Source organism: Tyto alba, unplaced genomic scaffold (assembly GCF_018691265.1).
Source record: "Tyto alba isolate M040663 unplaced genomic scaffold, T.alba_DEE_v4.0 Super-Scaffold_39, whole genome shotgun sequence".
NCBI lineage: Eukaryota > Metazoa > Chordata > Aves > Strigiformes > Tytonidae > Tyto > Tyto alba.
In genome coordinates, this window is record NW_024881314.1 from 10205263 (window position 1) to 10231609 (window position 26347).

Here is a 26347-nt window from a genome sequence, read left to right on the forward strand (position 1 = left end):
TTTATTTGGCTATAGAATATTCTAATTCCTGACATAGTATTTCTGATCATGCCATGCTTTGTTGTAAACACAAGCCATGGCTAGGTGATTATCAGGCATCTGCTGAATCTGACCGGATAAATGTAGTTCATGCTTCACCATACAGGTAATAGGAATGCAAATAATTAATACTAATTTATTTCTTTCCCTATTTAAAAAACAAAACAAAACAGAGGCCCAGTAAGGTGGTGGCCAAACTCACCTGTATCTTCACCTAAAGCAGGGTGTGCAAGAGGCATGTCTTTTGTGCCTTTCCTTGCCTTTGAATGTTAGTTTTCTTTACAATCATTAAATGTGTTTGAAATTCTACTGAAATCTATTTCCAATCTTTTTTCTTTCCCATTTCAGCCATCCCTTTTCAGTGAAGTTATTTACCCTTTGTAAAGAAGAGATCAAAAGATCCAAAGACATCCGGAAGCTTCGCTCCAGCATTGGAGTGTGAGTTGATTAAATAATCTTTTCTCTGCTCATAAAAAGTGAAGAAAATTTAAGTGTAGTATATACCAGCTGTAACAGCTAAGTCTATTTCATGTGAAATTTAAATGCAAAATGCACACAAATGCATGTAATATAAGGTTGTGAGAGTTTCGTGTACTTCTGGGTGATTGGGGTGAAAATATATGAAGGATCTGATAAAATTTAACTACTTGTAAAATGCTGATATTCTTAAAGATGCAGCGAATCATTTGCTTTTTGCTTGTAGAGAGCTTGACTTGGTGCCAATGCAAAATATGTGTAAGATTAGATCTTAGATGTGCACTAGAAAGAGCTGAAAACATCTGCAAAATTATTGTCTGGCTTTCGGGTGAAATCCCTCAGTTCCAATAGCAGAGAAGGCAAACCAAACCGTAGCAGTCAGGAAAGACAATACTGGGTGAGGAGAGGAGGAGGAAAAAGACAAAGCATTGCCAAGTTGAACAAAGGTTCGTTGGCAGAAACTTGGCAAAATTATTCAGGTATAACGATGTCAAGCGAAGATTTTATTGACTCTTACTCCATTTCTTTATTGGCAATATTTTCGGAGTGCACGAAAGCCTAGAATGAGATGTACCCATGTTGCTGATTCGCCTTTCACGCTGAACGGCAGCACACCCCCACCAGCCTCCCCTGCGCTTGTGTTGTCTGGCGTCGGGGCCAGAGCTTGGCTCACACGTGTTTAGCACAGGCTTTGGTGCTGCTGGTCAGTAGTTTTAAAACCATGTTTGTACTTGGCACAGACGTGGGGCATCTCGGTAACCCTTAAGGATTTCATGCACTTACCTCAGTGTTTGCTTTCCCACAGCACTCGGAACTGACATTTCCTGGGGGCAGCAAAGCGTCCCCTCCCGCCCTTTTTTGTGATACACATCTTCATTCTGATCCTCAAAATGTACTTTTGCAGTCATAACACAAGATCTGTTTTTTTTCCTTATGTTTTCTAGGTTTTGTGGCCTGATTCAATTTCAAGGAGACATGAGGGAGAAAGTTTTCTTTCAGTTGTTTCTTCTTCTTTGCCATCCATTTCCTGTCGTAAGTACTGAAGACATTGCATATTATCAAATGTATTATTTAAAATACTTCACAAGTAGAAAGTAATTTAAAGTGCATGAAGGCAGCAATCGCTTAAACGTATTATTGTATATAATAGGTTTATATTCCTTAAGGGTCTGCTCTGTGCAATGCTGCCACCTGAAACAGGCTACTGGATACTTGCAGCGTACCTGGCTATTCCATCTGCTCCTCTTCCACCTTCTGTCCTTGCTGTTTTAAACTAGAAGCAATTTAGATGCTTAAATAAGTTGCTTGCTTCTTTTATGCAGCACCCAGCACAGTGAAGATCTGTTCACAGTTTAGTGCGGGAAAGCTCCAGTCAGATGAGTTACTGTTAGTTTTGCTGTATTTCTGACAGTAGCACCACAGTAGCAGTTCTGGTTCAAGAAGGTATCGGTTCTTTTTGTCAGGTGTGACGAAAACTTGTGAAACACGGGAAAGTCTATCAATCAGAATTGTACCTTTTTCCTAGAACTAACTGAAGGCAGGGCACTAAACCCAAGTTGTTACTCAGTATGTACAGGAGAAGATCATACGTGGGTGCTCCTGTGAGGGAGGGAGAGACCAGCACCTCAGCTGCCAGCGGCGGCCAGGACGCTGCACCTGTACTGGAGCGGTGCAGGAGGAACAAAGGCTGTCAGAAGTGATTGCAAGGGTGCACAGAAAGAACCTGAAAACCCATGAGGTCTTAAAGTGGTTTGAGAGCACACTGAAGAGCCTGGTGTCTGGCCAGTGCAAATCACCATTGTTTATTCTAACAGTGATTACTTTTGCTGATTACTTTTTGATAAGGTTAAAATCATACGGTACTTGGCAAAGTTCAGTACTTCAGATTTTCAGTCCAACTGTTTCTATGTTGTGTGTACTTGCTACAGGAAGGGCACAATGTAAGAACTGAAGAGAGATCATTTCAATTTCATGTTTTATCGGTATTTTACATCATAAATATGTTTTGTATTTACAGATGGGTCAACTGAATTTGGCTCTACTACTCCAGAAATAATCCTATAATTTCTTCGCCTTCCTTTGGTTAATCATCATCAGGCTTTCTTAAAAAAAAAAAGCAGTTAGTTTTTGTTGCAGTTTTGCTGTCTTCCATTTAGTGTATTTCTACACCTCATACTTCAGAAACCAGCCTAGCTGGCTTTTTCTGTATGCACACCAACATCTCTATTAAACAGTGCTCTGGGAAAAATACTTGCAAATTAACTGCTTCCGGAAACTGGAGTGTAAAAAGCTAATGTCACTCACGTCATCATCTATCTCCAGCAGTTTTTTTAAAGAGTTTTGCTGACTCTTACACTCTCCAGACTGGGAAATACGTTTTGTGAGCTTACAGCAACCAACATTAGAGCCAGACTTTGGCTCAGCCAGTCATTTCAAGAACAGAAATGTTCCTGTTTGAGACTGGCCTAACAGTTGAATTCCCTGTGAGGGACAGACAGAGCAGTAGCCTTCTTAATCTGAAATACTGGAAAAGTTTAGGGAAAATATGCCAACTGTAGTAGGATTCATTTCTTTGAGGTGCTAGAAATGAATTCCCTTCCTGCAGCTAATCACTGTTAGAGGCAAGAACAGAGTGTAGTTCTGAGCCCTGCAACGTGTCCACCATAAAATGGTTGTCAGGATGAGGAACTGGCGCTGGGCTCCTCCAGACACGACTCTGGACACTTACTTCACTGAAGCTTCCTCTGCCTTTTCCCCATAGATACGGAAGACGACAGCCAGTCAGGTTTATGAAATGCTGATAACCTACAGTGATGTAGCTGATCCTGCCATTATGGATGAGGTTATGACCATACTCAGCGATACCAACTGGTAAGTGAATTTGTTGCCAGATTGTAGTAAGAGCTGAAATAAGTTTTGTACCACTGAAGTTGAAAAAAAGTCAGTGCCTTTGAAAGGAAAGGATACTGTAGTTTTTAGCTATTTATTGCTTCTGGGATAGAAAAGCATTGCAGAAAATAATTCTTCTGTTCTAAAGAGCTATCTAGTATATTGTCCCAGTGGAAGTGGTATGTATAAAATCATCACTAGATAAAGTAAAATGTCTGTATTTTTCTAACAACATAAAGAGGGAGGAGATCTTGGAAATTCTCCATGAAATGGAGAGAGACGGGGCTGTGCAAACAGTCAAACTTCAATTGCACAGACAGTTTCTTGGCACTGATGAGCACTGGCAGGATTTTGGGAAAGGAAGGATCTCTGCAAGCTGGAAAACAACAGAATTAGCAGAACAGCTCAAATCTCCCATGAAATGTAATTATTCAAAATGCTACAAACGTTGTATTCAAGCAAATATTTGAATTGGAACAGTTTAGATGTTTCCCAAGCATAACGCTGCATGAATTAAACAACCATGTATATATAACATAATTCATTTTTTTACCTACTGTTACCTGTGACCTTAGTGTCTTCCAAGGGCGGGGGCAGCAGGGTCCCGTCCTTCCTGAGCGAGAGTCCCCCAGGTGCCTTCCTGGGGCGGGAGGGACTCGGTCTGTCAGCACCTTCAAAGTGCCAGGAGGAGAGAAAACTCACCATAATTTTGGCACTGTTATTCCCCGTGCTGCAGAGTTTAGCATTGTGCACTACAGGCACCTGGAAAAGTTTATGAAAGAACCGCATGACTCAGAAATTTGAGGAAATACGGAGTTTTAAGATACTAATTAGTTTATTAGTTTTGCTGCCATGTTAAACAATTTTCCTTGTTACAGATGACTCTCCTGGGTCATGGGTCTTACTAACCCACGCTCTGGCTGAAACAGTAGTCATAGTTAACACATGAGAATAGACAGCTACAAAAAAATATATAATTTATTTAGTCATTTTATTAAATGGCTTTTTGTCTTCAGCAACATTTCATAGAAATAAAAATAACCTAGACGTGTTCAGAGAACAAATACACCTTAAGGTTGTGGTTTACATATTGTCAGACTGCATGCTTACATTATTTAACTTTTGTTTATTTTCTAGTTTATTTCTGTGCTAGATCTTAAATAGTTTTCTTTTCCCGAATATAAAGTTCAGTTTGTCATTGTAAGGGGTGGCTGCTGCCGTTTGTCTGAATTTGATACTCTCATTTTGTACTGGAAGTCTCAGATTTGAAGAATCAGTTATCACAATTTTGCCTGTTAAAATTACTTGCTTATCTACATATTGCTGTTTAGTATTGTGTTTGGTGTGATTCAGTGCTTGCTTATGGAACCTGAATTTAAGAGCAGGCTTGCGTAGAAGTTTCAGGCAGAATCTGTCAACAAAAGCAGTTGTGTAGGATTACATTCCTGCTGTCACAAAGGGACGTTTACAATACCAAAATTAGAAGTGGTACACACCAAATTGCTACAGAAGCAGCAGTGGTAGTACAGCTCTACTCATAAATGGGTCACTAAAACAAAGCAAAATACTTCCTAAAAACACTTCAGAAACGTAACTGTTCTGTTTTCACCTTGTCATTTGTAAGGTGTGACTGGCTGCCTGCTTTAGACTGAGGTCCCTGGTACAATACATCCATTGCACAAAGATTAAATATGAAGAGCTAGTTCACTTAAAACTTAATTGTTTTATCTTGGTAGATTTGACGTGTTTACAAAAGAAGATATTTGAAGTCCTTGCGGGGTGTCAGAGAGCGCTGCTTGTTATTCTCAAGCGCTCTCGGTGCTGAAACAATCACTGTAAATTCTGAATTACAATAAGCATTAACATCAGGAAGTCAAATGAGAATTAATATTTGAGGAAGATGACAATTACTGGCATACGCATATTTGTTCCTTGTTGGAACTACAGACAGTTTATCATACAATTTGTAATTCAGCGTTTAAAGAAATTACTCTATAAATAACTTTTGTTTAGCTACAGGAAGGCTTCCAGTATTAAATATGGCAAATTGTCCAAGATATCAAAAAAAAAAGTTCAGGTTATTGATAACTTGCCCTTTATGCTTTTTCTCAGTAGTTTTGGACTCTGTTTATGTGCTAAGAGTTAAATTTTTAAAAGCCCATTTACAGTTGTTACTTAAGAAAAACAAAATAAATCTTCTGAATTGGTGAGTAATACTAGTGGTCTCACAGCATTCCAGTTAGAGTAGTCGATTTTTACACGGAAAAGAATGTTGTCTGTATGGATTTTTTGGCATTTGGGAGCTTCTTGTAACTTGGCAGTTCTTGAAGAAATTCTCATAGCCATGGTGCTATTTCAGAAACTTTTTGAAAGACTCACAAGTTTTAGGTCTGGATTATCGACTACAGGAGCAAGCGTCTTTCAATAGTACAATGTTCTCCAAATCCAGTGCCATTTATTTTAATTCTTAATGTGAAACCTTCTTAAGCAAAAAGGAGCTTGTAACTTTAGAGAATAAATCAGTGAATGTCTAGTCAAAAGGGTCGTATGAATAAGTGTTATTTTGTTTTTCATACAAAAACCTAAGAGAACAGTCTTGGACATTTTACTAGTAACTGGTCACTTCTGGAGGACGTATTTATGGTTTGTGTGGCTTAAGCTGCTATAAAAATGTTACATTAGTCTTAAAATGTGACACAACAGCTTCTACAATGTGAAATGTACATGAAAGTATAGATGCATACATAGCGATACAACACTGACATGGAGAGCTTGAGAAGCTGCATGCATGTAGCCAACTTCAGGTTTTCCTTTTTGAATTAACTGGAAAATACTTCCTCCTGCAGGGAAGCTGAGCTGCCAGTAGTAAGAGAGAAACGCAACTGTCTCTGTGATCTCATGAAAGTGCCCAAACCGCAGCTGGTGTCCAAGGTGAAGTATGGAACCGTGCTCCGGGGGGGGTTAAGGAAACACAGTGATGATCAGTTGTTCCACCCCATCTACCGCGTCCTTCTGTGCGACAGATGCAGTTCTCCACTGCGTCATGGATGTGTCAGTGTGCACCAGGAGGAACGTCCTCTCAGCTAACTACAGAGAATATACGGAATTGCTGAAGACTGTTGTCTTAAGCCCTTCCAGTCTCGTTTCTTGAAAACCTTCCAGACATGTAGTGTGACATCTTACTTGGGCAAAATGCAAGAATGAAATAATGCGGTACAGATGTTCCAGACACTGTTCATCTGCCCTTTCTGGGGAAATAAAAAGGATAAAAACTTCCCAGTCAATATCAACAACAAAATTGTGACGTGGTTGTGCAAGCCACAGAAATCTAACACTGCCCAAGAGGAAGAATATAATCCAAAAGCTAATACCGACGGCATATCCATATGTAGGTCCCATTTAATTTCGATAGGTTCGAGTTGCCCATCTGCTCTGTATTTCACAAGTACAGAATCTTCTGCTTTGGTAAGGGTTTCTGAGAGGTTCCTTTCCTCTCTGTCCAAAAATGAGGAGGCTCAATTATTACTGTCTTAGAGAACACGTGCTAACATGACAAGCTACTTCCCTAGGGTCACAAGCACCCACAGCATGTAATCTATCCTATAAACTGATTAAGTTTAAAAATAGCGGTATATCAATTTAAAAATTAGAAAGGCCAAGACTCTTACCTCGTAGTTCTAGAAAGTTTTATCCTTTGTAATTATTTTAGAATTCAGGAACATCACCTGTGCAGTCTTCTTTCTAAAGTTTTTCCTAGTAGGGTGGATCTTCGTTCCCTTTATTTATCTAAAATACTTGAACACCATTAAGTTTATTTTCATTACTAGAATTATGCAAAGCATTATTTTGTTGTTGCCCTGCACAGCTCCACTTCAGAATTGCATTAGCCTTTTTCACAGCTGCGGCGTCTAAAGGTGATCTTCGCTCATGGAGCTTTTAGAGGCCTTTGGACTGGCTCGCTGTGGCATTACCTTGTGCACATCAGCCAGTTCTTCCTCTGTAATATTCTGATAATCCTTTACACTGAAGATGCTTCCTAATGTAAGTAGGTCCTATGGTTTGAGTTGTCATGGATATAAAAATATATATGGATTTTTGAAATGTGTATTTTAAAAATTGGTCAGAGGACTAATAACTAACTAAAATATCTATAAATAACCCTCAAAGACACCCTGCTGTCCCCGTAGCAGTTTCTTTACTCATCTTCCAGTTTTACCATCGTGTCTACAGTCTTCTGCTTTTACTACAATTTTATGAAACTTGCAACTAACATTTTTGTAATTTTGGAAAACAAGAATCAGAACCTCTTGCCCATACAACAATTGTTTTTAGAGCAAAAATTGACCTGAGCATTGCTGTTTCAAGGTTTTCTAGTCAGCTAAGATAAATGTTATGTTTAAAATAAAGATATGTCACAAGATGAACTTCTGAACTCAAAAATAACTTATTTCAACTCCCTAATTATTGGAAGCTGAGAGAAGCCTGACAAGTTAGGAGAAAACCATCTCTAATATAAACAGAATAATAAGAAATAGTCAAATATACAGACAGGTATTTTGGATGCAGCTGTTACCAATAGTATCACATGCAGTCTGGAACTTAGCTGCTGAATTTGGAACTTTACCATTTCCTCCTCTTTTAACATAAGCAAATAGCTAGTGTAACTTTGAGCGGGAAGTTAAGCCTGCACCTGCACCGAGATGGAGCTCACTCTGAGAGCGATACTGAACGCGGAGCATTTCTCACAGCTGTCCCCATGTCCCCACTAGCAGCCACCGTGTGCTCACACAACACTCTGCTCTTCTTCAGGAGCTCGTAGACCCTGAGAACCGGGGAGAAACAGTAGAGGAAGCCAAAGTATAACATTATGAAAAGGTGAAATCAACACCTGCCATTCCTTTAAAATTTGTACAACTGAAATTGAGTAAGGGGCAGTCAAAAAGTAAATGTTACAGCTTTGTGCATCTGTATTTTCTTCGTTTAGTTTCGTTAACGACATGATTGGGATAATGTTAAATCATGATACGTGCGTACTCCGTGTGACCTCTCTTTTTTTCCCTCTCTCTCCTGCAGAGTTCGGCACAGTGATGCTGCAGGCAGGGGCTGCTGGTTTCTAAAGGGAAGCTCTTGGTTCCGGTGCCGTTAGGACTGGAGGAGTTCTGCTGCCGCATCCTCACAAACGGGATTCTCAGCACGAGCTGCGAAGTGCACTGGTTAACAGCATAAGAGGCAGAGATTGCGTCTTAAAGCATTGTGCAGATATGCCATAAGAAGGCAACAAAAGATTCATTATGTTTTCAGTTTTTAAAGTCATTATCTGTAGCCACAAGATGGCGGTTTCTCTTCATACTTCTGTCACAACTGACCTCGGGGTTTTTTGATGTCAATGATTTATACTTCTCTAACTGAATGGAGCCATTCAGCCTGTGCTTGCTGTACACACATCAAGTATTAAACCTGACTTGCTGCATTAGTCTCTTAAAATAATTGTCAGCGCTAAGAATGGCAATGCCCAGTGACAATGAAACCTTCCTGAGCATAAATTAGCTCTGTGGCTGAGTCTGTCATTCCTGTGTCACAGTCGAACAAAAATTCCAGGTTTCACTTTAGCTAAAGTCAAAGCCTCTCTTAATAGCTCTTTATATAACTAAATCAAGCAAATATTTTTTTTGTGGTAAACCAGCTTTAGGGACTGAAGCTTTATTTTTTTCCCATGAAGAAGAGAGGTGAATTAATACATTCAACAAGTGCTAGGAATTTAGACCATTTCTTATTGACTGTAAAATGAAATGGCTGTAACATTTATCTTTAGTAAGACTAACGTGATAGGGAGGACAAACACACAGGCAACATGATATTTTAATTACACTGTGTTATTTGACAGTTCTAATTAAATCCCACTGTCCCAGCACTACAAGTAGAACAGTGGCTGTGTGTGTGAATGAGAAGTTGAAAGGATGGAAAAATTTAGGCAGAGGAACTAAACAAGCCAGTTTCTCTGTGAAGTACCTGCTCCAAACTGCAGCGACCTTCTACTGCAGGTGTTCATTTCCCAAACTACAACCTATCTGTCTCAAAGAGCCTTTTTCCTTTTTAAGAAGGTAACTATGAATTATATTATTCAATGCTTCTTAAGTATACTTGCAACCTGGACTGGCAGGTGAATTCAGTGTGGGTCAGTGTTATTCACTGACCAACTGCTGAACAGCACTTAATTCACAATACTGTGCAACAGGCCGAGTTGGCCACGTGGCCGCACACACCACAGGGGCTGCTCCCGCCTGTTCCTGCAGAAGCAAAACTCCTGATCCCACAGCCCCCAGGTTTCTACGCTGTCATTAAAAGCAAGGTTTCTAGAACGTTCTTGAAAGATCTTGGTTCTGCAGAATCCATACCTACAGGTCCCTGCTGCAAGAAAAACGCAAGTTGCGTTGGCAAAGCCTGCTTAGTCAGAAAAACCTGAGACAGCCCAGTGCCAATTGTGAGCATCTGTACCTGCGATCAGCTGGCTGCCAGCTGAGGCTGCAGCCACGACTGTGCCCTTGGCAGAGCCCCAAGGGGAGGAGGCTGTGGCCGAAGGGCCCCCCCAGCCCCGGGCAGAGCTGCCCCTCGCCAGCACCAGCTGCTGCTCCCAGTAGCAGGAAACGAGCCAGGGGCAGGGAAGGGCTGAGGGCCCCAAGCAGTGTTTGACAGAAACCTCTCTTTACACTTCCAGTGGTTGCCGGCTTTGCTTGATGCATTTTTAAGGCTTCCCTATGGTAACAGCCCTCTTGTAATCTTACAGCCTATATTTGATGGTTATTTAAATTAGAAATACAATTTAACAATCAAACCAAGTTTGGTAAACAAGTGGCGTGCAATAGTAAAATGAGCAGATAGCATTAGCTGTGACATAAGTTGGACCTTCCTTAGGGGTTACTCAGCACAAAGATTAATGAAGCACAAATTTCTAAAAAACTCTAAACCTCTGAACGCTTTGGTCTTCTTACACCCAGGTACACAGAGAATAACACAGCTTCAGTATGACTGCCATACCTTGGCTTTTAGTTAAAGTGATAATAATCCACCCCTTCCTTCAAGTTCAGCGTGTTCAGGTTTGCTTCAAATGCTCCACCTGTCAAATCCTGTGAGGGAAGAAAAAGAGAATTAGATCAACCAAACTCATTTTGGGTTGTAACACATTTTGGTTATTTTGGTTCTTTAGAGCACAGAAGAAAGTCCCATGTGCGGAACTAAACATAAATAAACCAAGGCTCAGTAATGTTTCCATTCAAAAATTAAGTGTATGTTGAAAACTTAGTGCTCAAATTAATACGTTGGGGGCAGCGGGAGGGCAGGTTAGACAACTCATTCTCACGCTGCTCTCTAGAACACAGGGCTGTACTAAGCACAGCTCTGCCGACAGCTACCTGCACATTTTGTTTTCCACTGCAGGCGTTTTCAGAGAATGGACCCAGGGATTGAGTGACAAAACAGTCATTTTTGTAGATGTTGAACAATGATTACCTTAGCTGGTGAAACAAACCCTTCATCAAGCAACTGAAATACTTTGCATAGTTAAAGGTGTTTCCTTTTGAGCCCTAGTTATGTTAGCTGAACAGGAACCCGGGAGGTTTGCTCCATGAGCAATCTTGCAAGGCAGTGATGTCATTAAGAAAACACACCAACCTCAGTGTTTCTGAGCATTTCTACTTTAGTTGTCCTGGAGTCCTTAATTCTACAGATCTTAAGGAATGTCACCAAAAAAAAAAAAAAAAAAAGGAATTAAAGTTCACAATACTCTAGGAGGTAGGTAAGAGATTGCTAGTGTTCTTTTGGTTGGCCCAGAGCGGCGATACTGAAGTTTTCACAATGCACAACAGGACTGCAAGTGTTTAGGACAGGAAGTTACAAAACCAGAGTCCAACAGAAACTCTGGAATTCAAGGAGGTAGAACACTAGATTTTGGCTAGAATAATTGGATTCAAAAAATTGCTCTGGGATCTTGAATGAACCCGAGTTCAGAAACTTAAGGTTTCTGCCTCAGGCGGAGGACAGTACGTCCCCCTTCCCAGCTCGCCGTGGACCCGCCGGCGGAACGGCTCAGACATGCCCCAGCGCTCGGGAGCCTTCCCTTCGAGGAACACTGCCAGCTCCATCAGCAGGGATCTAATAACAAAACAAGCTGACTTGTCTCCTCCAAACCTCTGCATTGTTTCTGCTGCCTGAATTTGTATCGGAAAGGATACACACTGCGTGCGTTACAGACCTCTCGCCCAAAGCCGCGGGCCGGGCCTCGGGAGCCCAGATGAACTCCCCTTTCACCTGCACGATTCTCACCCACCTGCCGTGTTCTTCCACTGTCACCAGCAATGCCAAAAAATACAGAGATGACATACTCTGATCCAGAACGCCAACACATAACCACCAGTCATGAAATTCATAATTGAGCTCTGATGTTTACTAACTATAACAAAAAATAAGAATAGCTAATGAATAATTTGGAGAAGGGCAGGAAAGGGCCCATGGCACAAAGGCTCCACTTCCCTAAGGTGGCCAGATTGTTATCTGAGTGATAAAGCTCTGATTGGGAAAGATGTTGAGTACTTATAATTTTTACTTGAAATCAAGAACACTTGATGGTACTTAATACTTTGAAGGGCTGGGTCCTAGTTTTGCAATGCAGTTAAGGTCCCAAACCATCACTGGTCCATCTATTAAACTTCCTATTCACATCAACAGGGAATTCTACTCAAAAATGTAGGCTCTGGCTACAACCTTTAGCCTCCACTAGTGACTTCATAAACCCAAGATTTTGCAGGTTAGGACATCAGGTATGAAACAGTTGCATCTAGCTTGCTGAAAAATCAACCTGCTCTAAAGAACGGTTAAAAGAATACGTATATAAAAAAGCCCAGATGCTAAATTCAGCAGGAGAGTTAAAAGCAAATCTTACATTCCCAGAGCACAAGACTGAGGTGACAGAACAAGGCAGGGTTTACAATAACTGGTCTAACAGTAAATTTACTGAAAACTCGATACAATTAAACTAGTTTAATTACCGAGACAGAAAAATAAAAATCCCCTTCATTTCAAGCACTTGGAATCCACGCCAAAACAGGGCACAATACATGATTTCTGAGTGTTTTTCTTTTACCTCAAAGCGAGAGAAAATACACAGTTCAAGCCCTTAGGTGAAGTGGTACTGCAGGCTGCTACACAATTTTGACGAGCTAAAGCCCCACTTTTATTCTTTTCAGCAAAAACTTACGCAGACACACAGAGGAATTTCAGCTACAGCCCTTTGTGAAGCCATTTTAAAAAGCAAACTGAGCAAAGATCATGTAGGGTGGCTGCTTTTACAAAAATTATATGTTAACCAAGTAATGCCAATGCTAGCAAGGGAGGAACTGCCTAAAAACATAAATAAGCAAACACTGCTCCAAGTACATGGCCAGCAGAGTCATTTCTTGCAAACAACCCACTTCATAAACATATCTAATCTTCCGAATTACCCTCTTAGAGCTGCATATAAACATGCAATTTTTGTCTCTATCAAAACTAAAAGTAATCCCCTACTATGAACAGCAAAATAAAAGACAATAAGGCCCCAGGCCACTTTCTTCTTCAGAAGGATGGTGATGAACTTATGTTGGTAAATAATAAAGCTAAATTTGGAAGTCTTGGACGTTTAGGAATTTTTTAATGACTTTTGTTAAAGAAATTTGCTGAGAGGGTCTGTGGCTACGTCTGCCTTACATAAACTTCCAACAGTTCCATGCAGCATGGAGCTAGGTTGGAGTTGTTGCATTGACAGCTGTCTACACAAGAAATGTCTGTACGCTCACTGGGGATTTTGTATGTTTGCTTGCTGCGTGACCTGAAACAGAGCAGGGTAAAGCTACTTGCCCTAAATACTCTGAAAATACATGTCACTTGTAACCTCTCAAACACAGGAGTTTTGGTTTCCCCCCCACAGCATGCACAAGGATAGCAGCCTTTTTGCAGGGGAATTTTGTGTCTCTGATTTAGTCTTTCACATCAGCCTGGGACTTCAACTTGTAACAGCATTTTTTGCACAGTTTGATTTGATAAATCTGGGTGAATAGCATCAGAGAAGCAGTGACAGCTATAGCAAAAAAGTCCACATTTTTCATTTGATGCAGTCTTAATATTTTATGTACTTAGCCCCGAATCCTACTTTTTCCTGTGCTCCCACTTTCAAAAACTGTGTTGGAAGAACAAATGCAGAAAAGGTGTTTAAAGAAAAGCAAGTGGGAAATTTTGTCTTTAGGTGTTCCTTCAGGTGTGGGTTGCACAGAAAGCAAGGCAAAGTCAACCGATAAACACAGGGAAGACAAATCCTCAGCACTGTACTTGGCCTTCACAATATCAACACAGATGAATGAACAAGTTCAATACTCTGCTCTTCTCAACCCATTTAGAAACCATTTCTTTTAGTGGTCAGGTCTCAAAGCTCAAACGCTGCTGCTGCAGACAAGATACCTGAATATTTCAAACCACAGACCTTTATCAGCTTCTTTTGTTTTGGTAGAAGACTACTTTCCATGACAAAACTACTACTGAAAACTGTGGCCATTTCAATCCAGCCACAACCTTGCAAGTAGTAAGAGTGGGATTTCACAGATTCTGACAGTCTCCACGATGACTGTGAACAGTAACAGAATACAGCAAGCCTGACAGCGGCTGAAAGAGGTTGCTAAAAACCATTCTGTAAACCCAGCTGTGAAACCCAGTGGTACAGAAAAGGAGGGTCGAGCAGACTTGGTTCTGGAGTGGGACTGAGCGCTGCTGCTTGCTTCCTGAGACCCTCTGATTCCTTTTCTGTCTCCACTGGCTTTTACACTTCCCACACTTTGGTACACATCTATTTACGGTTGTTATTTCTTTCTTACGTTGCCTGTGGTTCCTCAGGTGATAGCAGGGTATTAGGCACCGCTAACAGAAAAATTTTGTTTCAGTTCTTTATTATAAGCTTGTTTTTCTAGCAACCCGATTCTCTGTCTTTGTAATATTAAAATAATAATATGGTATAATGACACTGGTGTACTGTGAGGTTCATATTATTAACAGGTATCAGTATGTTTAAAATCTGTAGAGAGGTAGCTCCATTATGGACTTTCACTGTGTTGTTATGCCAGTTTACTATCAGCATTGTTCTTGTCTGTTTGGCCACTATTTTGTTTTCCCAGTGTATAATGCTGCTAGAACTCCACCTGCACTGATCTTTCCTTACCTCTGCACGAGGGGGTGTTTGCCATCAGCTCTTGTAACACAACTTTCACAGTAGTCAACTGTGTAATTTAATCATGAAGTGAGAGGAGATAACTTGCCTGCAGTTTCTAGAGATTTGGCTCCACACAAATGGCTATTGACTTTCTTAAGTTCTCCTAAAAGGTGAGCTGCTTCAAAGAGATTTTAGAAGCAACTTTACAAACTCTGAAACTGTTTCAAGTAGATCAAATTGTATTTCCCAAGAAAATACTGTGAATTACTTAGACAATACCATGGCCTATAGTGTTCTGTGATCAGCAAGTAGAACACTCCCAGTGGCCGTGAGTGGAGAAATACACTGAAACCAAAACTGAAGTCGTGGACCAGAGTTTTCAGGGAAGATGTTGTATAATAGTCTCATTGTAAGGGCTTCACAAGTTAAATGTGCTTTATAACAGGTTGCACAGATGTTTTGTCTAGGGACTTCCACCCACCATTATATGTAGTATGAAATATTAAATTGGCTGTAGTATCACTAGCTTATCCAAGAGTTTATCAACCAACAGTACATGATAATGCCCTAAGGTACTTTCAGTCTGGCTTCGCAACTCATGATCTCAGGGTTGACTGTAAAGTCGGGAGTGCCAAGTTAAAAGCAGACTCTACCAGATGAGATTCAGCTAATCAAACTCTGAACAGATCTAGTCCAGCGTTAGAATGTCACTGTTTATATGTAGCAACAGGTTTTAGTTACTGTTAGAGACTTTTTCACTCGTGTTTGCAACTAGAATGTATTTGCCATGTTGCTTTAAAAGTTCTGTGTTATCCCATACACTGTGCTTTGCTATTTTAAATATGACTGCAAAATAACTGCTGGTTATCATCTTCTAGTTATGTTATTAGGTCAATTAAACTAGTAGAAATAAGAAAGATACCACAGTCAGGCACAGAAGAGGCTTCAGAACTGGCAGTGCCAAACAAAATGGCTTTTAAGGTCTGATTTAAAAACCAAAGCCTTTGCCATACATAGGGCTGCAAAATATTAGGAATAAACAAGGCCAGGAGGCTGACTGGGTGTGCTCATTTGTGTGTATAATGTTGCTGGGCAAGAAAGTAAAACAGATCCAAGATCTTTGACAGAAGCTGTACCTTTTATTATTCTTAATACTACTTCACTTAATACTGCCGTTTTGAATCCCTGAAATACTCTGAACGATCAGTTTGATAAAAAAGGCCATTCAATTGCATAATAAAAGCTTCTGGGGAAAGCTACTTACAGTAAATAGAAATTAAATTTCATAAGGAGCAAAAACTGATTTTGCACATAAAGCTGAGGCTTACGGTGGTACTCACCAGCTTCACGCAGATAATGAAAGGTGGAGTTGCGTCTCTGAAGTGACATACAGGAATTTTTGGTTTTGGTCTCTCCTGCAAGAAAAAGCAGTAGACTTCAGCAGAGAGGCACACAGGGTTACTTGTTCGCTTAGTTTCAGGAGCTACTAAACACTATAAAGGCAAAAAATTATTTTGAGACTTCATGCTAAGTAGTCCAACTGGTCACATGCTACTACTCACTATTTTGTCAGTTGTTTCGAGTATCCCTGATTTTCTTACCATAATTTTTCAATACAATTGTGTTTCTTTGAACAAAGTTACACATTATACCAGATCAGAATTGAGAGCTTTCTGCTATTGAAAGAAGGTCCGACTCCTCCACTGCTTCCTCCTCACCTCCAAGCTCTACTTTTAGCCCTTTCCCAAATGATTCCCTCTTTGCTCCGATTGCAAGGTATGCTGCTTTAATAGCCTTCTTCATAAAAAATACATTATTTTTTTGGCAGATTAATTTTCTGCTACTTTAGTGAGCTGCATCAGCTTACAGTGCCATCAGAGAAGCATCAGAGCAGGCACAATAGCAGATATAAAAGAGAATATTTCCCTCTCAGTGGGAGCTGCTAAATGGCTTATACCCAGCTGGGACTTCACCATGGATCCAAGCTGCAGAATCTTCTAAGGATTCACAACAGGTTGCAGTGCAAACTTCTTTACAACGATCTGAGAGGATGGGTCTGTCAGGAAGACCAATGCACAGGATCTGTAATAATTCTGCTGACAGAATTACTGCACTGGTCGCTCGTGACTCCTCAGCATTTCAGGTCAAAATCCTGAACTCCGGTTGCTTTCATGCAGCTGAAAGCACGCGTTAGCTTCCCCGTATGGAATTTGATTGTACAGTTACTCTAGCCTAACCACAAGCCGTATCTGAGGAGGTGCCCCTCCTCTCCCTCTACCCCTCCCTCAGTCCTGCTCCCATCAGATATAAGGATCGTGCAACCTCAGGGTAATTTGATTCACAAGATAACTTGCTGGAAAACTTTTTATTTTGAGGGTTCCTTTTCTGCCAGGTCAGCTAAGTGAATCAAGCCATCCTTTAGCCGCAGGACTGCTCGACCCACTCTAAACAAAGCAGCGGGGGGTGGCCGGGGCCGGCGAGCGCAGTCGGACCGGCTGAGCCCTAACGTCAAATCGCCCTCGCGGAAGGCGGCGGATCTGGTCACGGGATCTCATCCAATGCCCAGGGAAACCCAGAACTGTCCTCGCCAACTGTTGGGACTGATCCTGGATGAAACTTTAATGATAGCTGTTAGCTCAAGACCTGGAGTTAAATTAATACTGCTTTGATACAAGACTCTTTTTCTCTATGGTTTGTTTGTTGCCACCCAAATATCATGCTTCCTTGTCTAGGGAATGAAACGTTGCTGCGTACAATTTTAGGCTCCCAAGGAACCTAACAGGTTTATTCAGATACAGTATAACTATAATACACAGATAGGTTACAATTAGTCACAGAAGCTTTCTTTATTTTAATAGATATTTGACCTTTATCCATCACAAGCCAAATTCTACTTCCACTTAAGGGCAAAAACTGTCAGTGAAGGCTGTGTTTTTCCCCATCATCAGAATCCTTTCAGAGCATATATGTTTTTGTCTTTCTAAACTGACTTCAGTGAGTGTGAGGTCCATAGTTCTGGCTCCATAGTTTGCACTCCAGCATCAATTCCCAGCTCTCTAGTCTTCTGTCACAGCTTCCTTACCAAAATGAGTTGCTATACAATATTTAAAATCAACGATGTATTCTTTCATCACATTTCCCAGAACACTTCCAGATCACAGTAAAGAATGCAAGAGTACTTATAACTCACCTCAGATTCTTCATAAGTGTAGAATCCTTTTGTTATTTTCTTTTCATCAACATCACAAAATGCAGTTACCTGACAAAACAGAAGCAGATCATTTCCATACCATTCCTTGCTACCAGCAGACATTTCACCTGTAGGGTACGTATGGAAGCAATGCTACAGGCGTGTGAATGAACACAGGGACAGGGCAACGCACCCTGGTCCTCCTCCGGAGCTGAAAAGTTCATTAAATCCTTTCTGGGTGTATCTAAAGGAGATGGGCAAATTTTGCAGTTATCTGTGAGCACATTATGTTTTATGAATGTGAGAAAGGGTGATCTAAGCTACTGCCTGTGTAAGGGAAAACATCTGTGAGATCATCAACTTCATCCTCAGCGATATGCTAAGTAAACTAAAACCAGAGACTAGCCTCCTCATTTTGGCACTTCCACTAAACACCTGAGATCAGATAATGCAAACCTTGCTCTTTCTGCCCACCCCAAGCACATAATCTACCACCGGATACCTCAGTAGAGCAGCAATGCGCTGCTATTGCTTTGGATGCTCTGGTGATACCAGCCTCAGTTCTAAGTCATAACACACCAAGTTTGGGAATTCCTATGGTTTAGGACTTTGTATTTTTCACCTGAAAAGTTCAGCAGATTTGGTGTTTAAACACATATAATTACTGCTTCATTTTGGTTATTCTTACTGAAGTTATGGAAGCATTATTTGCAGCCCTAGTTGCCAAATATTTCAGATGTTTTTTTATTTGCATTCCTCATAAATATGCAGGCAGAATAAATGCCTGCAATCCAAAATACACAGTAGCCTCATTTTTGAACCATTAGGTTGCCAGTAACATTTCTGAAGACTTTTTAAAATAAGCAGAGTGGTGTTTTTCTCTGACTTCCACTGGATGTATTCATATTATCTACACAGAACTCTTACACTGAAGCAGAACAGTTAAGATATTTAAGGTCTTGCAGAAATCAATTATTCTGGTGAAAGCTAGAGAGCAGTTTTCCTATCTTTTTAATTGTTGCATTAAAAATTGATTAACAACACTTACTGCTGAGAAAATTTGAAAAGCCAAACAGCTGTTTATTAATTTATTAAGTTAGAGAAAGCTGCAAAATGCTGGCTTGCTTTATGTGTCTACAAATCTTTCTCACGCATTTTCCTCCTGTGGGTGCGATAGTTTTCTTTTACCTAAAGTGACCTCATTCTGTTTGTGCAGAGCAAAACACTGACACAAGAGCACTGGTTTCATAACGCCGAACTTTTGCATTCTTTGTTGCTACTTCACCCCTGCTGCAGCGCCACCTTTACAGCCCAAGGGCAAAACCCGCAGAGGAACTGATTTGTTCCATGTCCTTTCAGGCAATGGCCAGATAAAGCTGCATTCTCTTGCAACATAAAAGGTGGTTTTACATCAAAAATACTTTGCAGATATTTCCACTATCCAACGGAACAGTTTTCTGTCCAAATTCTTAAATACCATAATATCAGTTCTTCCATTAAACATCAGTGGAAAGAGAATACGAATAAAACCATCAAGGGACTACAAATAGGGCGAAGCGCCACCACCGTGCCAAGTCAAGGTGGAAAATATAGCCAGTAAAGTGGAGGGGGTGGGCAGGGATAGTCTTTGGAACCACTTAGAGGTAGACACACATACCTGGAAAATAGGTTGCCTCAAAACAGGCACCGAAAGAAAGAACAGAAGATTGAGGAAACATTAAATTTTCCCTTTGGGGCTCTATGACTAAAGGAATCACATTACAGGCCAGCAGATACGGACTTTTGCTTTGGATGCTCCTGATACAGGGATTGCACTAAGGACACTTAGCCCTGTTTCAGGCATTATAATGGAAATAAAAAGAAAGGAGGGAGTTCAGGGCAGTACTAGGAAGTTACTACACGTTGTACAAGGTCTTTGTGGCTGATGCAGGCTGGGTTAGACAGTAGCAAACACAAGCAACTCCTTCAAGCACAAAGACTAAGAAACAGGATCCTTCTGAGGCTTTCTTTTTTCTCTTAAACACAAGTTAATACACTTTACATCCCCGGCCCTATTTCCATGACCACCGTAATGCTTTATTGTACTGCAGACTGAGCGCAGTAAACTACATCCCAAGACTTCCTCTACCCATCTTATTTATGTGTGTGTATATATATGTATGTATAAGAAGGGAAGCAAATAGAAGCCACAGTGGAAAGAGAGGTTACTTAGCTGTATACTTTTTATTCTGTGTTAACCACCTTTAAAATTTCCCAATATTCTGCAGTTCTCAGTTCCACCACTAAGATTTTTTTGTCCTAGAAGCTCTGTTCATTATAAACAAAATTTAGCAGGTTGTCTTCACTGTCAACCCAACAGAGTTCGGGGAATAGAGTCCAATACACTGACTCATCTTGTGATAATTGAAGCTATTTTTTCAGCTGCTCACACTGCTGTAGATGTTAAAAACCAAACTAAAACACCAAAAGTTCTGACATAAGGTAAAGTGAATTTCTATCTATACTTTCATGTCAGTAACTGAGAATTCAGCTGTAAGATCTGTGCTGGAAAGTGTCACACTGTTCACCATGTTATGATACAGTTAACAGAAACACCCGACTAGTGCATAGATTTCTTCTTGATATGCACAGTGTTAGAGAACCAAAGATAGTTCTTGTATCACCAGATTACCAATAATCATAATACTTCCTCTTATTCTGTGCCATAACAATATTACCATGTGTAAAAAATTCTGCAAGCTGCCTTTGCCATACTAACCACCCAGGCCCCAGACAATCGAGCACACAAAACTCCCAGTAACAGCAGCTGTGTGAAAAAAACACTTGACAGGTAAGTCTGTGACAATTTTCCCTTGGAAGATGGAAATGACTGTAACCTTTTTTTAGAGTTACCACTAAGGTATCTCCACATACAATTTTTCAATGGATTGAGCCAGCTTAAATCTGATATTTACAGCATTATAAAACAGGTCAGACTTGAATGGGCAATTTTTCTGCCAGACTCTACACCACGTGGGTGGCCAAAATGCAAGTCAACTATTTTTCTGACACACATTATTTATTTTCCTATTAAAGAAAATCTATGTCTGGAGTCTAAATACAGGACTTACACACAGTTGTTTATCCTGTAAGGAGAACTCCAGGCATCAGGCTTATGAGAGATATTTACTTTATACTATTAGGATAAACCCAGAGTTACCTATTTATTTTCCTGCATTAATGGGCTGCTTTCTCGTATCTTTTATGAAGACCATCTATCCATACATGAACTACTGCCTCCCAGGAAGGAATTCAGGAATCGTAAACCTATAAAGCACTCTCCAGATGTTTTTTTTCCCCCCTCCTTCTAGCAAAATGGCTCTTTTGCAATGCCTCTAACAATATGACACCATTGAAGCTTATGGAATCCTCAGATCACACTTTATTTTAAAAATATATAAATAACTTATTTTTGTATAGAACATCACTTGTATGAAAATCATCATAATTCCAAAATAAGGAAAAAAGACTGCTATTTCTCTCAGCTAAAAACTGGAAGAGACTTCTAGATATCTGTTTTATACAAGCTAAATAATTACTGTAAGTGATTTTTATAAATATGGTTTGCAACACACATTAACAACAGTGTAAAGGAAAAAGGATAAATAGTTTTCTCCCTCATGAGAGAAAGTTTGTATGTCTTGAAAGATAAGATATTTACTCCAAAAAAACCTCTGCTAGGGGAAGACACATTTGCAGAAGATAAAAGCACTTCTCTGGCTGGTTCTTTTTAATAAACACAGCAGCTGTGTGAAGGGACACACAGGCTGTGCCTATCAGACCTCCCTGTGGTAAAAGGAGATTAATGTGCAGCAGATTAATCCTACTCCAAATGCACAACCAAATAAGTCAGTAAGAGGGGGCTTGTGGTACAACAGTAATTACCTAGCTGTTTGAGCTCTGCTACTATTACACAAGAATTAAGTTTGTTTCATAGTTGAGTTGTTTACTGCCTTGCTGGCTGCTGCAGAGGATGTTTCCTTACACTTCCCATTCAACTCAGATTTCCTAATGGAAAAACTGAAAGATTTCATCAGCCTAATAATGTCTTTTTGTGGTGAGTGGTCTTCATAGGATTTTATTCCCTCATCTTATTTTCACCTCTGGTCTACTTTAGGTCTGTAATGATCACTTACAGAAAACAACAAAACATAATGATGGCAAATTCTTCAGACCTGTTCTAGCTGGAAGGATATGAGAGGCAAGTTTTACAAGGGAGAGTGAATAACGTAGTAGAGCATGATAGAAAAAATGGACAACCCTTTTGATAAATGGTCATCTGCACATTTTCTCCTCTCCCTCCTCATTACAGCAATTGGTCTCAAAATTTTTCTTTAAAGAAGACAACCTGCAAACTCTCTACAAAATTCTGTATGAGCAGATCTTCCCTATTGCATCCCGTCCACATCTCAGGCAATCCATCCTTCACCCATTTGAAACTTCTAGTGACCCTGTTGATTCTCCTATTTATAATTCTTTCATTCAAACTTATATAAAGCCTTGGAAGCGTGTTAATATACATCTCCACAAAAGTTAAATCCATTTTGGCCATTCCTGTCAAAACAAAGTAACTAAAAGCATTATAATGCAAGTTTAAATAGATACAGTTAATGACAAACAGAAGAGACAAGCAGAGGCATAAACATCTTCCAGCACACCACAAGTGGAACCAGGAAACTAGCAAGCAACTCCGTCCCAGCCTGAGTGATTTTCAGTATCAGGGTGCTGCTTTTATTTCACCTCTTTAGCATTATAGCCATGACAGAAGCTGTGGGTATCTCTAAATTCCAAGCACATATTTCACAACTCCATTTAAAGACGCTATTCCATTAAAGATATCAGCATCATCCCCCTTTGCACATGTACATAAAAAGTCGCTCAAGAGAATTTTAATACCAGAATCCAATGTGCAAAATGAGCTTCTAAATATTGTACATACAAAATTTCCCTTATTACACACAAATGCCTTTATGTGTAACAGTGTAGGAACTAGTTGCAAGCGTCTCGTTTCTCTGGAACAGATAACTGCATTAGTTATGTCAGCAGCTTTCCAAGCGTGCATGCCTCTGTACTGACAAAACGGACATTGCAAAAAGCGCATCTTCCTGATTGGAAGCAGCAGGGAGATTTCCCTGTCCTATTTCAGCATGAAGTATTTGCTATAGTCAAAAATGAAGCCTTTATTTTACTCCACGTCATTTTAAGATCCTTTCTACCTGGATTTAACTGCAGCTTTCAAATTTCATGTCTCACTTCTTGTTCTGTACGCTCTCTTTTAACTCGCTTTCATGTTGTCATTCTATCTTTCACTACACAGTCAAGGTGGGTGTGATATTCTTCCCGTTAAGTTTCTTTGCTTTTTACATGTCCCCACTTCAGTCTCTCATACTGCCATATACTTTAGAGTAGTTAAAATGATACAAAACTTACACATTTCTTGCTTTTGTGAGTGAGCTGAAGAATCACAGTTGAAGTACATGGTTTAGTGATTTTGCTCTTAGAAAAAGGTGAAGGGAAACCGAGAGATGGTTCTAAATGGTTAATGAGCTAGGAAAAAGGGTGAACAAAATATTTCTTGAAGCTTTCAAGTTTGCCACTGGTGGATATGGTTGTCATAGAGAAACTTCATGGGCTGGCTGTGTACTAGTACTGTTTCCATGCCACTAATTAGCTGATGCTTATTTTGTCCTTTCTCCCTCCTTTTTTGTTAGTAGCTACTTGAGCACTATTTTCAGCTATCGGAAATGACACAAAATGTTAATGCTGAAGTTCTCCTTTTAGCTAAAGTTTGACGGAGAATAAAAGAGCAGACAAGACAGCTCAGAAAACCTCCAGGCATATGTAGCATCCCAAAAACATTTGGTTTCCATCTTCAGCTGCAAATTATAGAGCAGACGGATGTGTTTTAAACAAAAAACAAAAAAAGGTCTGTTCGACTTCATTCTTGCAGAAACGCTAATACTGAACCACTGTCAACTGCGTGAATCAAGAAGGGGACAGCCAGGAAACAGAATTTCCCTAAGAATACTGAGATCTGGTAATTAATTCATAAAAAACCTACTAGTTGAATAATTATTTTTTTTCTTGTGTTGCTGTTTAGCAAAAATACTGAGCCTTGGATTTTTGCCTGAACTCTTTGGAGACAAAGCATTATTTTAATATTCACCATACATATGTCTGAGGAAAAGAGACTATTGCTTAGGTGTCCTTTTCTCTTTTAACATAGCCATAATTCAAATTCAGACTGTTTTCCAAACAGACTAGACTAATAATTTGTTAGTGACTATGAGCATACACAGACTGCTGCTTCCTGGAATTGCCAAAATTTTGTTTTCTAAGAAACAATGCTGTTCAGTACGCAACATATTTATACTTTCCAGACAACCCACAAAAACCTAGTCAGTATAAGAAATACAACTGCTTTGTTTATCGGGTTCTAAAAATACCAGAAGCATTCTTTTTTGAAAAACATGTTTTCTTACATGCCCTAAGCTTAACAGTTCAAATTAATTAATTCTCTTCCTGAAGATTTAGTAGAGAGTTGGTTTTTTTTTTTTTTCCACAATTACAAAATAATACAAGCTGTATGTAATAGTTTTTTGTTTGGTTGGGGTTTTTTTTATTATTATTTATTCTAGGAGTATGTGTCCCAAAATTTCTACAGGTACTTTGTGCCAATTTAGAAAACACTGCTGTGATGCAACATTCCAAGCAAAATCAGTCTCATGACATTTAATGAAATTCTGAATCTCAATAAAAGTGTGCAGCAACGGTGAAGCAGAGCATAGGTGAAATTTTCAAGAGTCTAAACCAACTTAAAGTATAAACCCAACTGAAATTAAATTTAGACAGTTGAATTAAATACCTTAGTTAGATTATACTGCTTTTTTTGGCAATTTTACCTGCATTTCAAAGGGTATTAGAACTTCTAAGATCACAGTTTTACACAACTGGACCTTCAGAGGAGAAAATGGTATTTGTATTGATGTAATACATCATATTTTGTCTTAAGGGGCTTTTGGAATTGTATTTTAAAGGTCTCTGTGTTATATATTTGATTAATTCATATCCCAGGGCCTCCATTTACAAGAGAACACTAGATTCTACTTGTAGATTCAAAATGATACTGAATCTCTAGTGTTCTCATAATTAACAAAATATACGAAAGCTTAAATCTTGTTAAGGTAGTCTTTTAAGGGTGATACAAGAAAAGTATTTTATTTGGTTTAGGCCTGGCAAGGACGAAGCAACAACTATTTACAATCTTTGTTCATATGAGATTTTAGAGTCTTTGGCAAGAGTTGGAGATTAGTCACAAAATACCTGGAGGATTTTTGAGGAAAAGTATAAGATGAGGTTTAACTAGCCTCCTTTTCCTGTTTTTAATTTAAAATAAAATGAAGATTGCCATGTATTAACTACTGCAAATTCTATGAATTTGTTTCCTGAAAATCCAGCAGCATAATCCTTCGATTAGCACCTGGACAAGTGAGATATTTTAACTACTTCTACAGCCTTTTGCCAATAACTTACTATGAAACATTAGGATATCATTTAAGCTTCAGTTCTGACAGAGATGGAAAGACGGGATCTCGCTTTTGGCAAAGGTAGGAAGTTACAATGGCAATCATAACGAGCCTCAACAACTACATGAAACTAGGGCTTTATTCATTACAGATAATACTAACTTAATCAGAAATTAGCTATCCAAAAGCTAGATCTCTACTAGCACTTGGGATGATACAAGTCACTTTCTGAAACTATTTATCTTCATTGGTTATTGAGAAAACCACTGAATACTTCAGATGACACGTCCAACTTAGTGGATAAAATCTGAGTACTCTAAATAAGGTATTAAGGATCAGACTGTGACTTTATTTCAGCAGTAGTTTTCTGAAGTACATTTGCAAAATGAGTCACGCTTGGCATGTGCAATTGCATCTGGCATGTAAGCTTGCTAAATGTATCTGGTATAGTATCCAGTACTTAGTGGGTTAATGCTCAATGCAATATTTCAGTATCAAACTAAAGCATACTGGAATATGTGCAAATGTAACCTTGACAGAAGCAAAACAGTATCATGGCCTGCAACACTGCCAAAGCAAACGTTATGTAAAGGTCAGCTGGAAAGAACGTCAAATCCAGTTAATTAGAAGCACACTGCCGGTGCTAGCATCCCGGGGAATGAAGGTTGTTCCTTACTGAAGGAGAGGTAAACTTTGGTTCTTTGGCAGAAAAGTGGCAAAAAAAAAATATTATTTTTCTCTTGTCCTTTTTATCAACTCTGCAGTGACATCTTCAAATTACCATTGTGTTTGCTGAACAGGATGTGAAGTCCTGAATGAGTCACCTACAGAAGTAGGTGGCAGATGTAACCCAAACTAGAGAGATGGTTCTATCTTAATATCAATCTCCATTTTGGCTTGGCACAAAAAAAGCTAGAAAACAAAACAAAACCAAAAAAACCCAACGCCTAAGATGGTGAG

At 39.6% G+C, this 26347-nt stretch overlaps 2 protein-coding genes across 6 annotated transcripts in view; one reads left to right on the forward strand and one right to left on the reverse strand.

Moving 5' to 3' along the window:
* The window catches only part of TBCD (tubulin folding cofactor D), a 130340-nt gene extending 121451 nt beyond the window's left edge, over positions 1-8889 (forward strand). For 3 of the 4 annotated variants that reach the window (XM_042802361.1, XM_042802362.1, XM_033000309.2), the window contains 4 exons: positions 388-477; positions 1461-1548; positions 3278-3387; positions 6252-8889. In XM_042802361.1, coding sequence (XP_042658295.1) covers positions 388-477; positions 1461-1548; positions 3278-3387; positions 6252-6492 — 529 coding nt within the window. In that variant the 3' untranslated portion in view covers positions 6493-8889. The remainder of the gene's footprint in view (positions 1-387; positions 478-1460; positions 1549-3277; positions 3388-6251) is intronic. The other variant, XM_042802363.1, reaches the window with a different exon arrangement.
* Positions 6577-26347, reverse strand: part of B3GNTL1 (UDP-GlcNAc:betaGal beta-1,3-N-acetylglucosaminyltransferase like 1) — a 132810-nt gene continuing 113039 nt past the window's right edge. Inside the window, exons 10-13 of one of the 2 annotated variants that reach the window (XM_042802365.1) lie at positions 17823-17891; positions 15973-16047; positions 10441-10529; positions 6577-6653 (exon numbers count right to left, since the gene is read on the reverse strand). In XM_042802365.1, the coding sequence (XP_042658299.1) occupies positions 10449-10529; positions 15973-16047; positions 17823-17891 (225 nt within the window). In that variant the 3' untranslated portion in view covers positions 6577-6653; positions 10441-10448. Of the gene's footprint in view, positions 6654-8504; positions 8616-10440; positions 10530-15972; positions 16048-17822; positions 17892-26347 lie in introns of those variants that run through there. The other variant, XM_042802364.1, reaches the window with a different exon arrangement.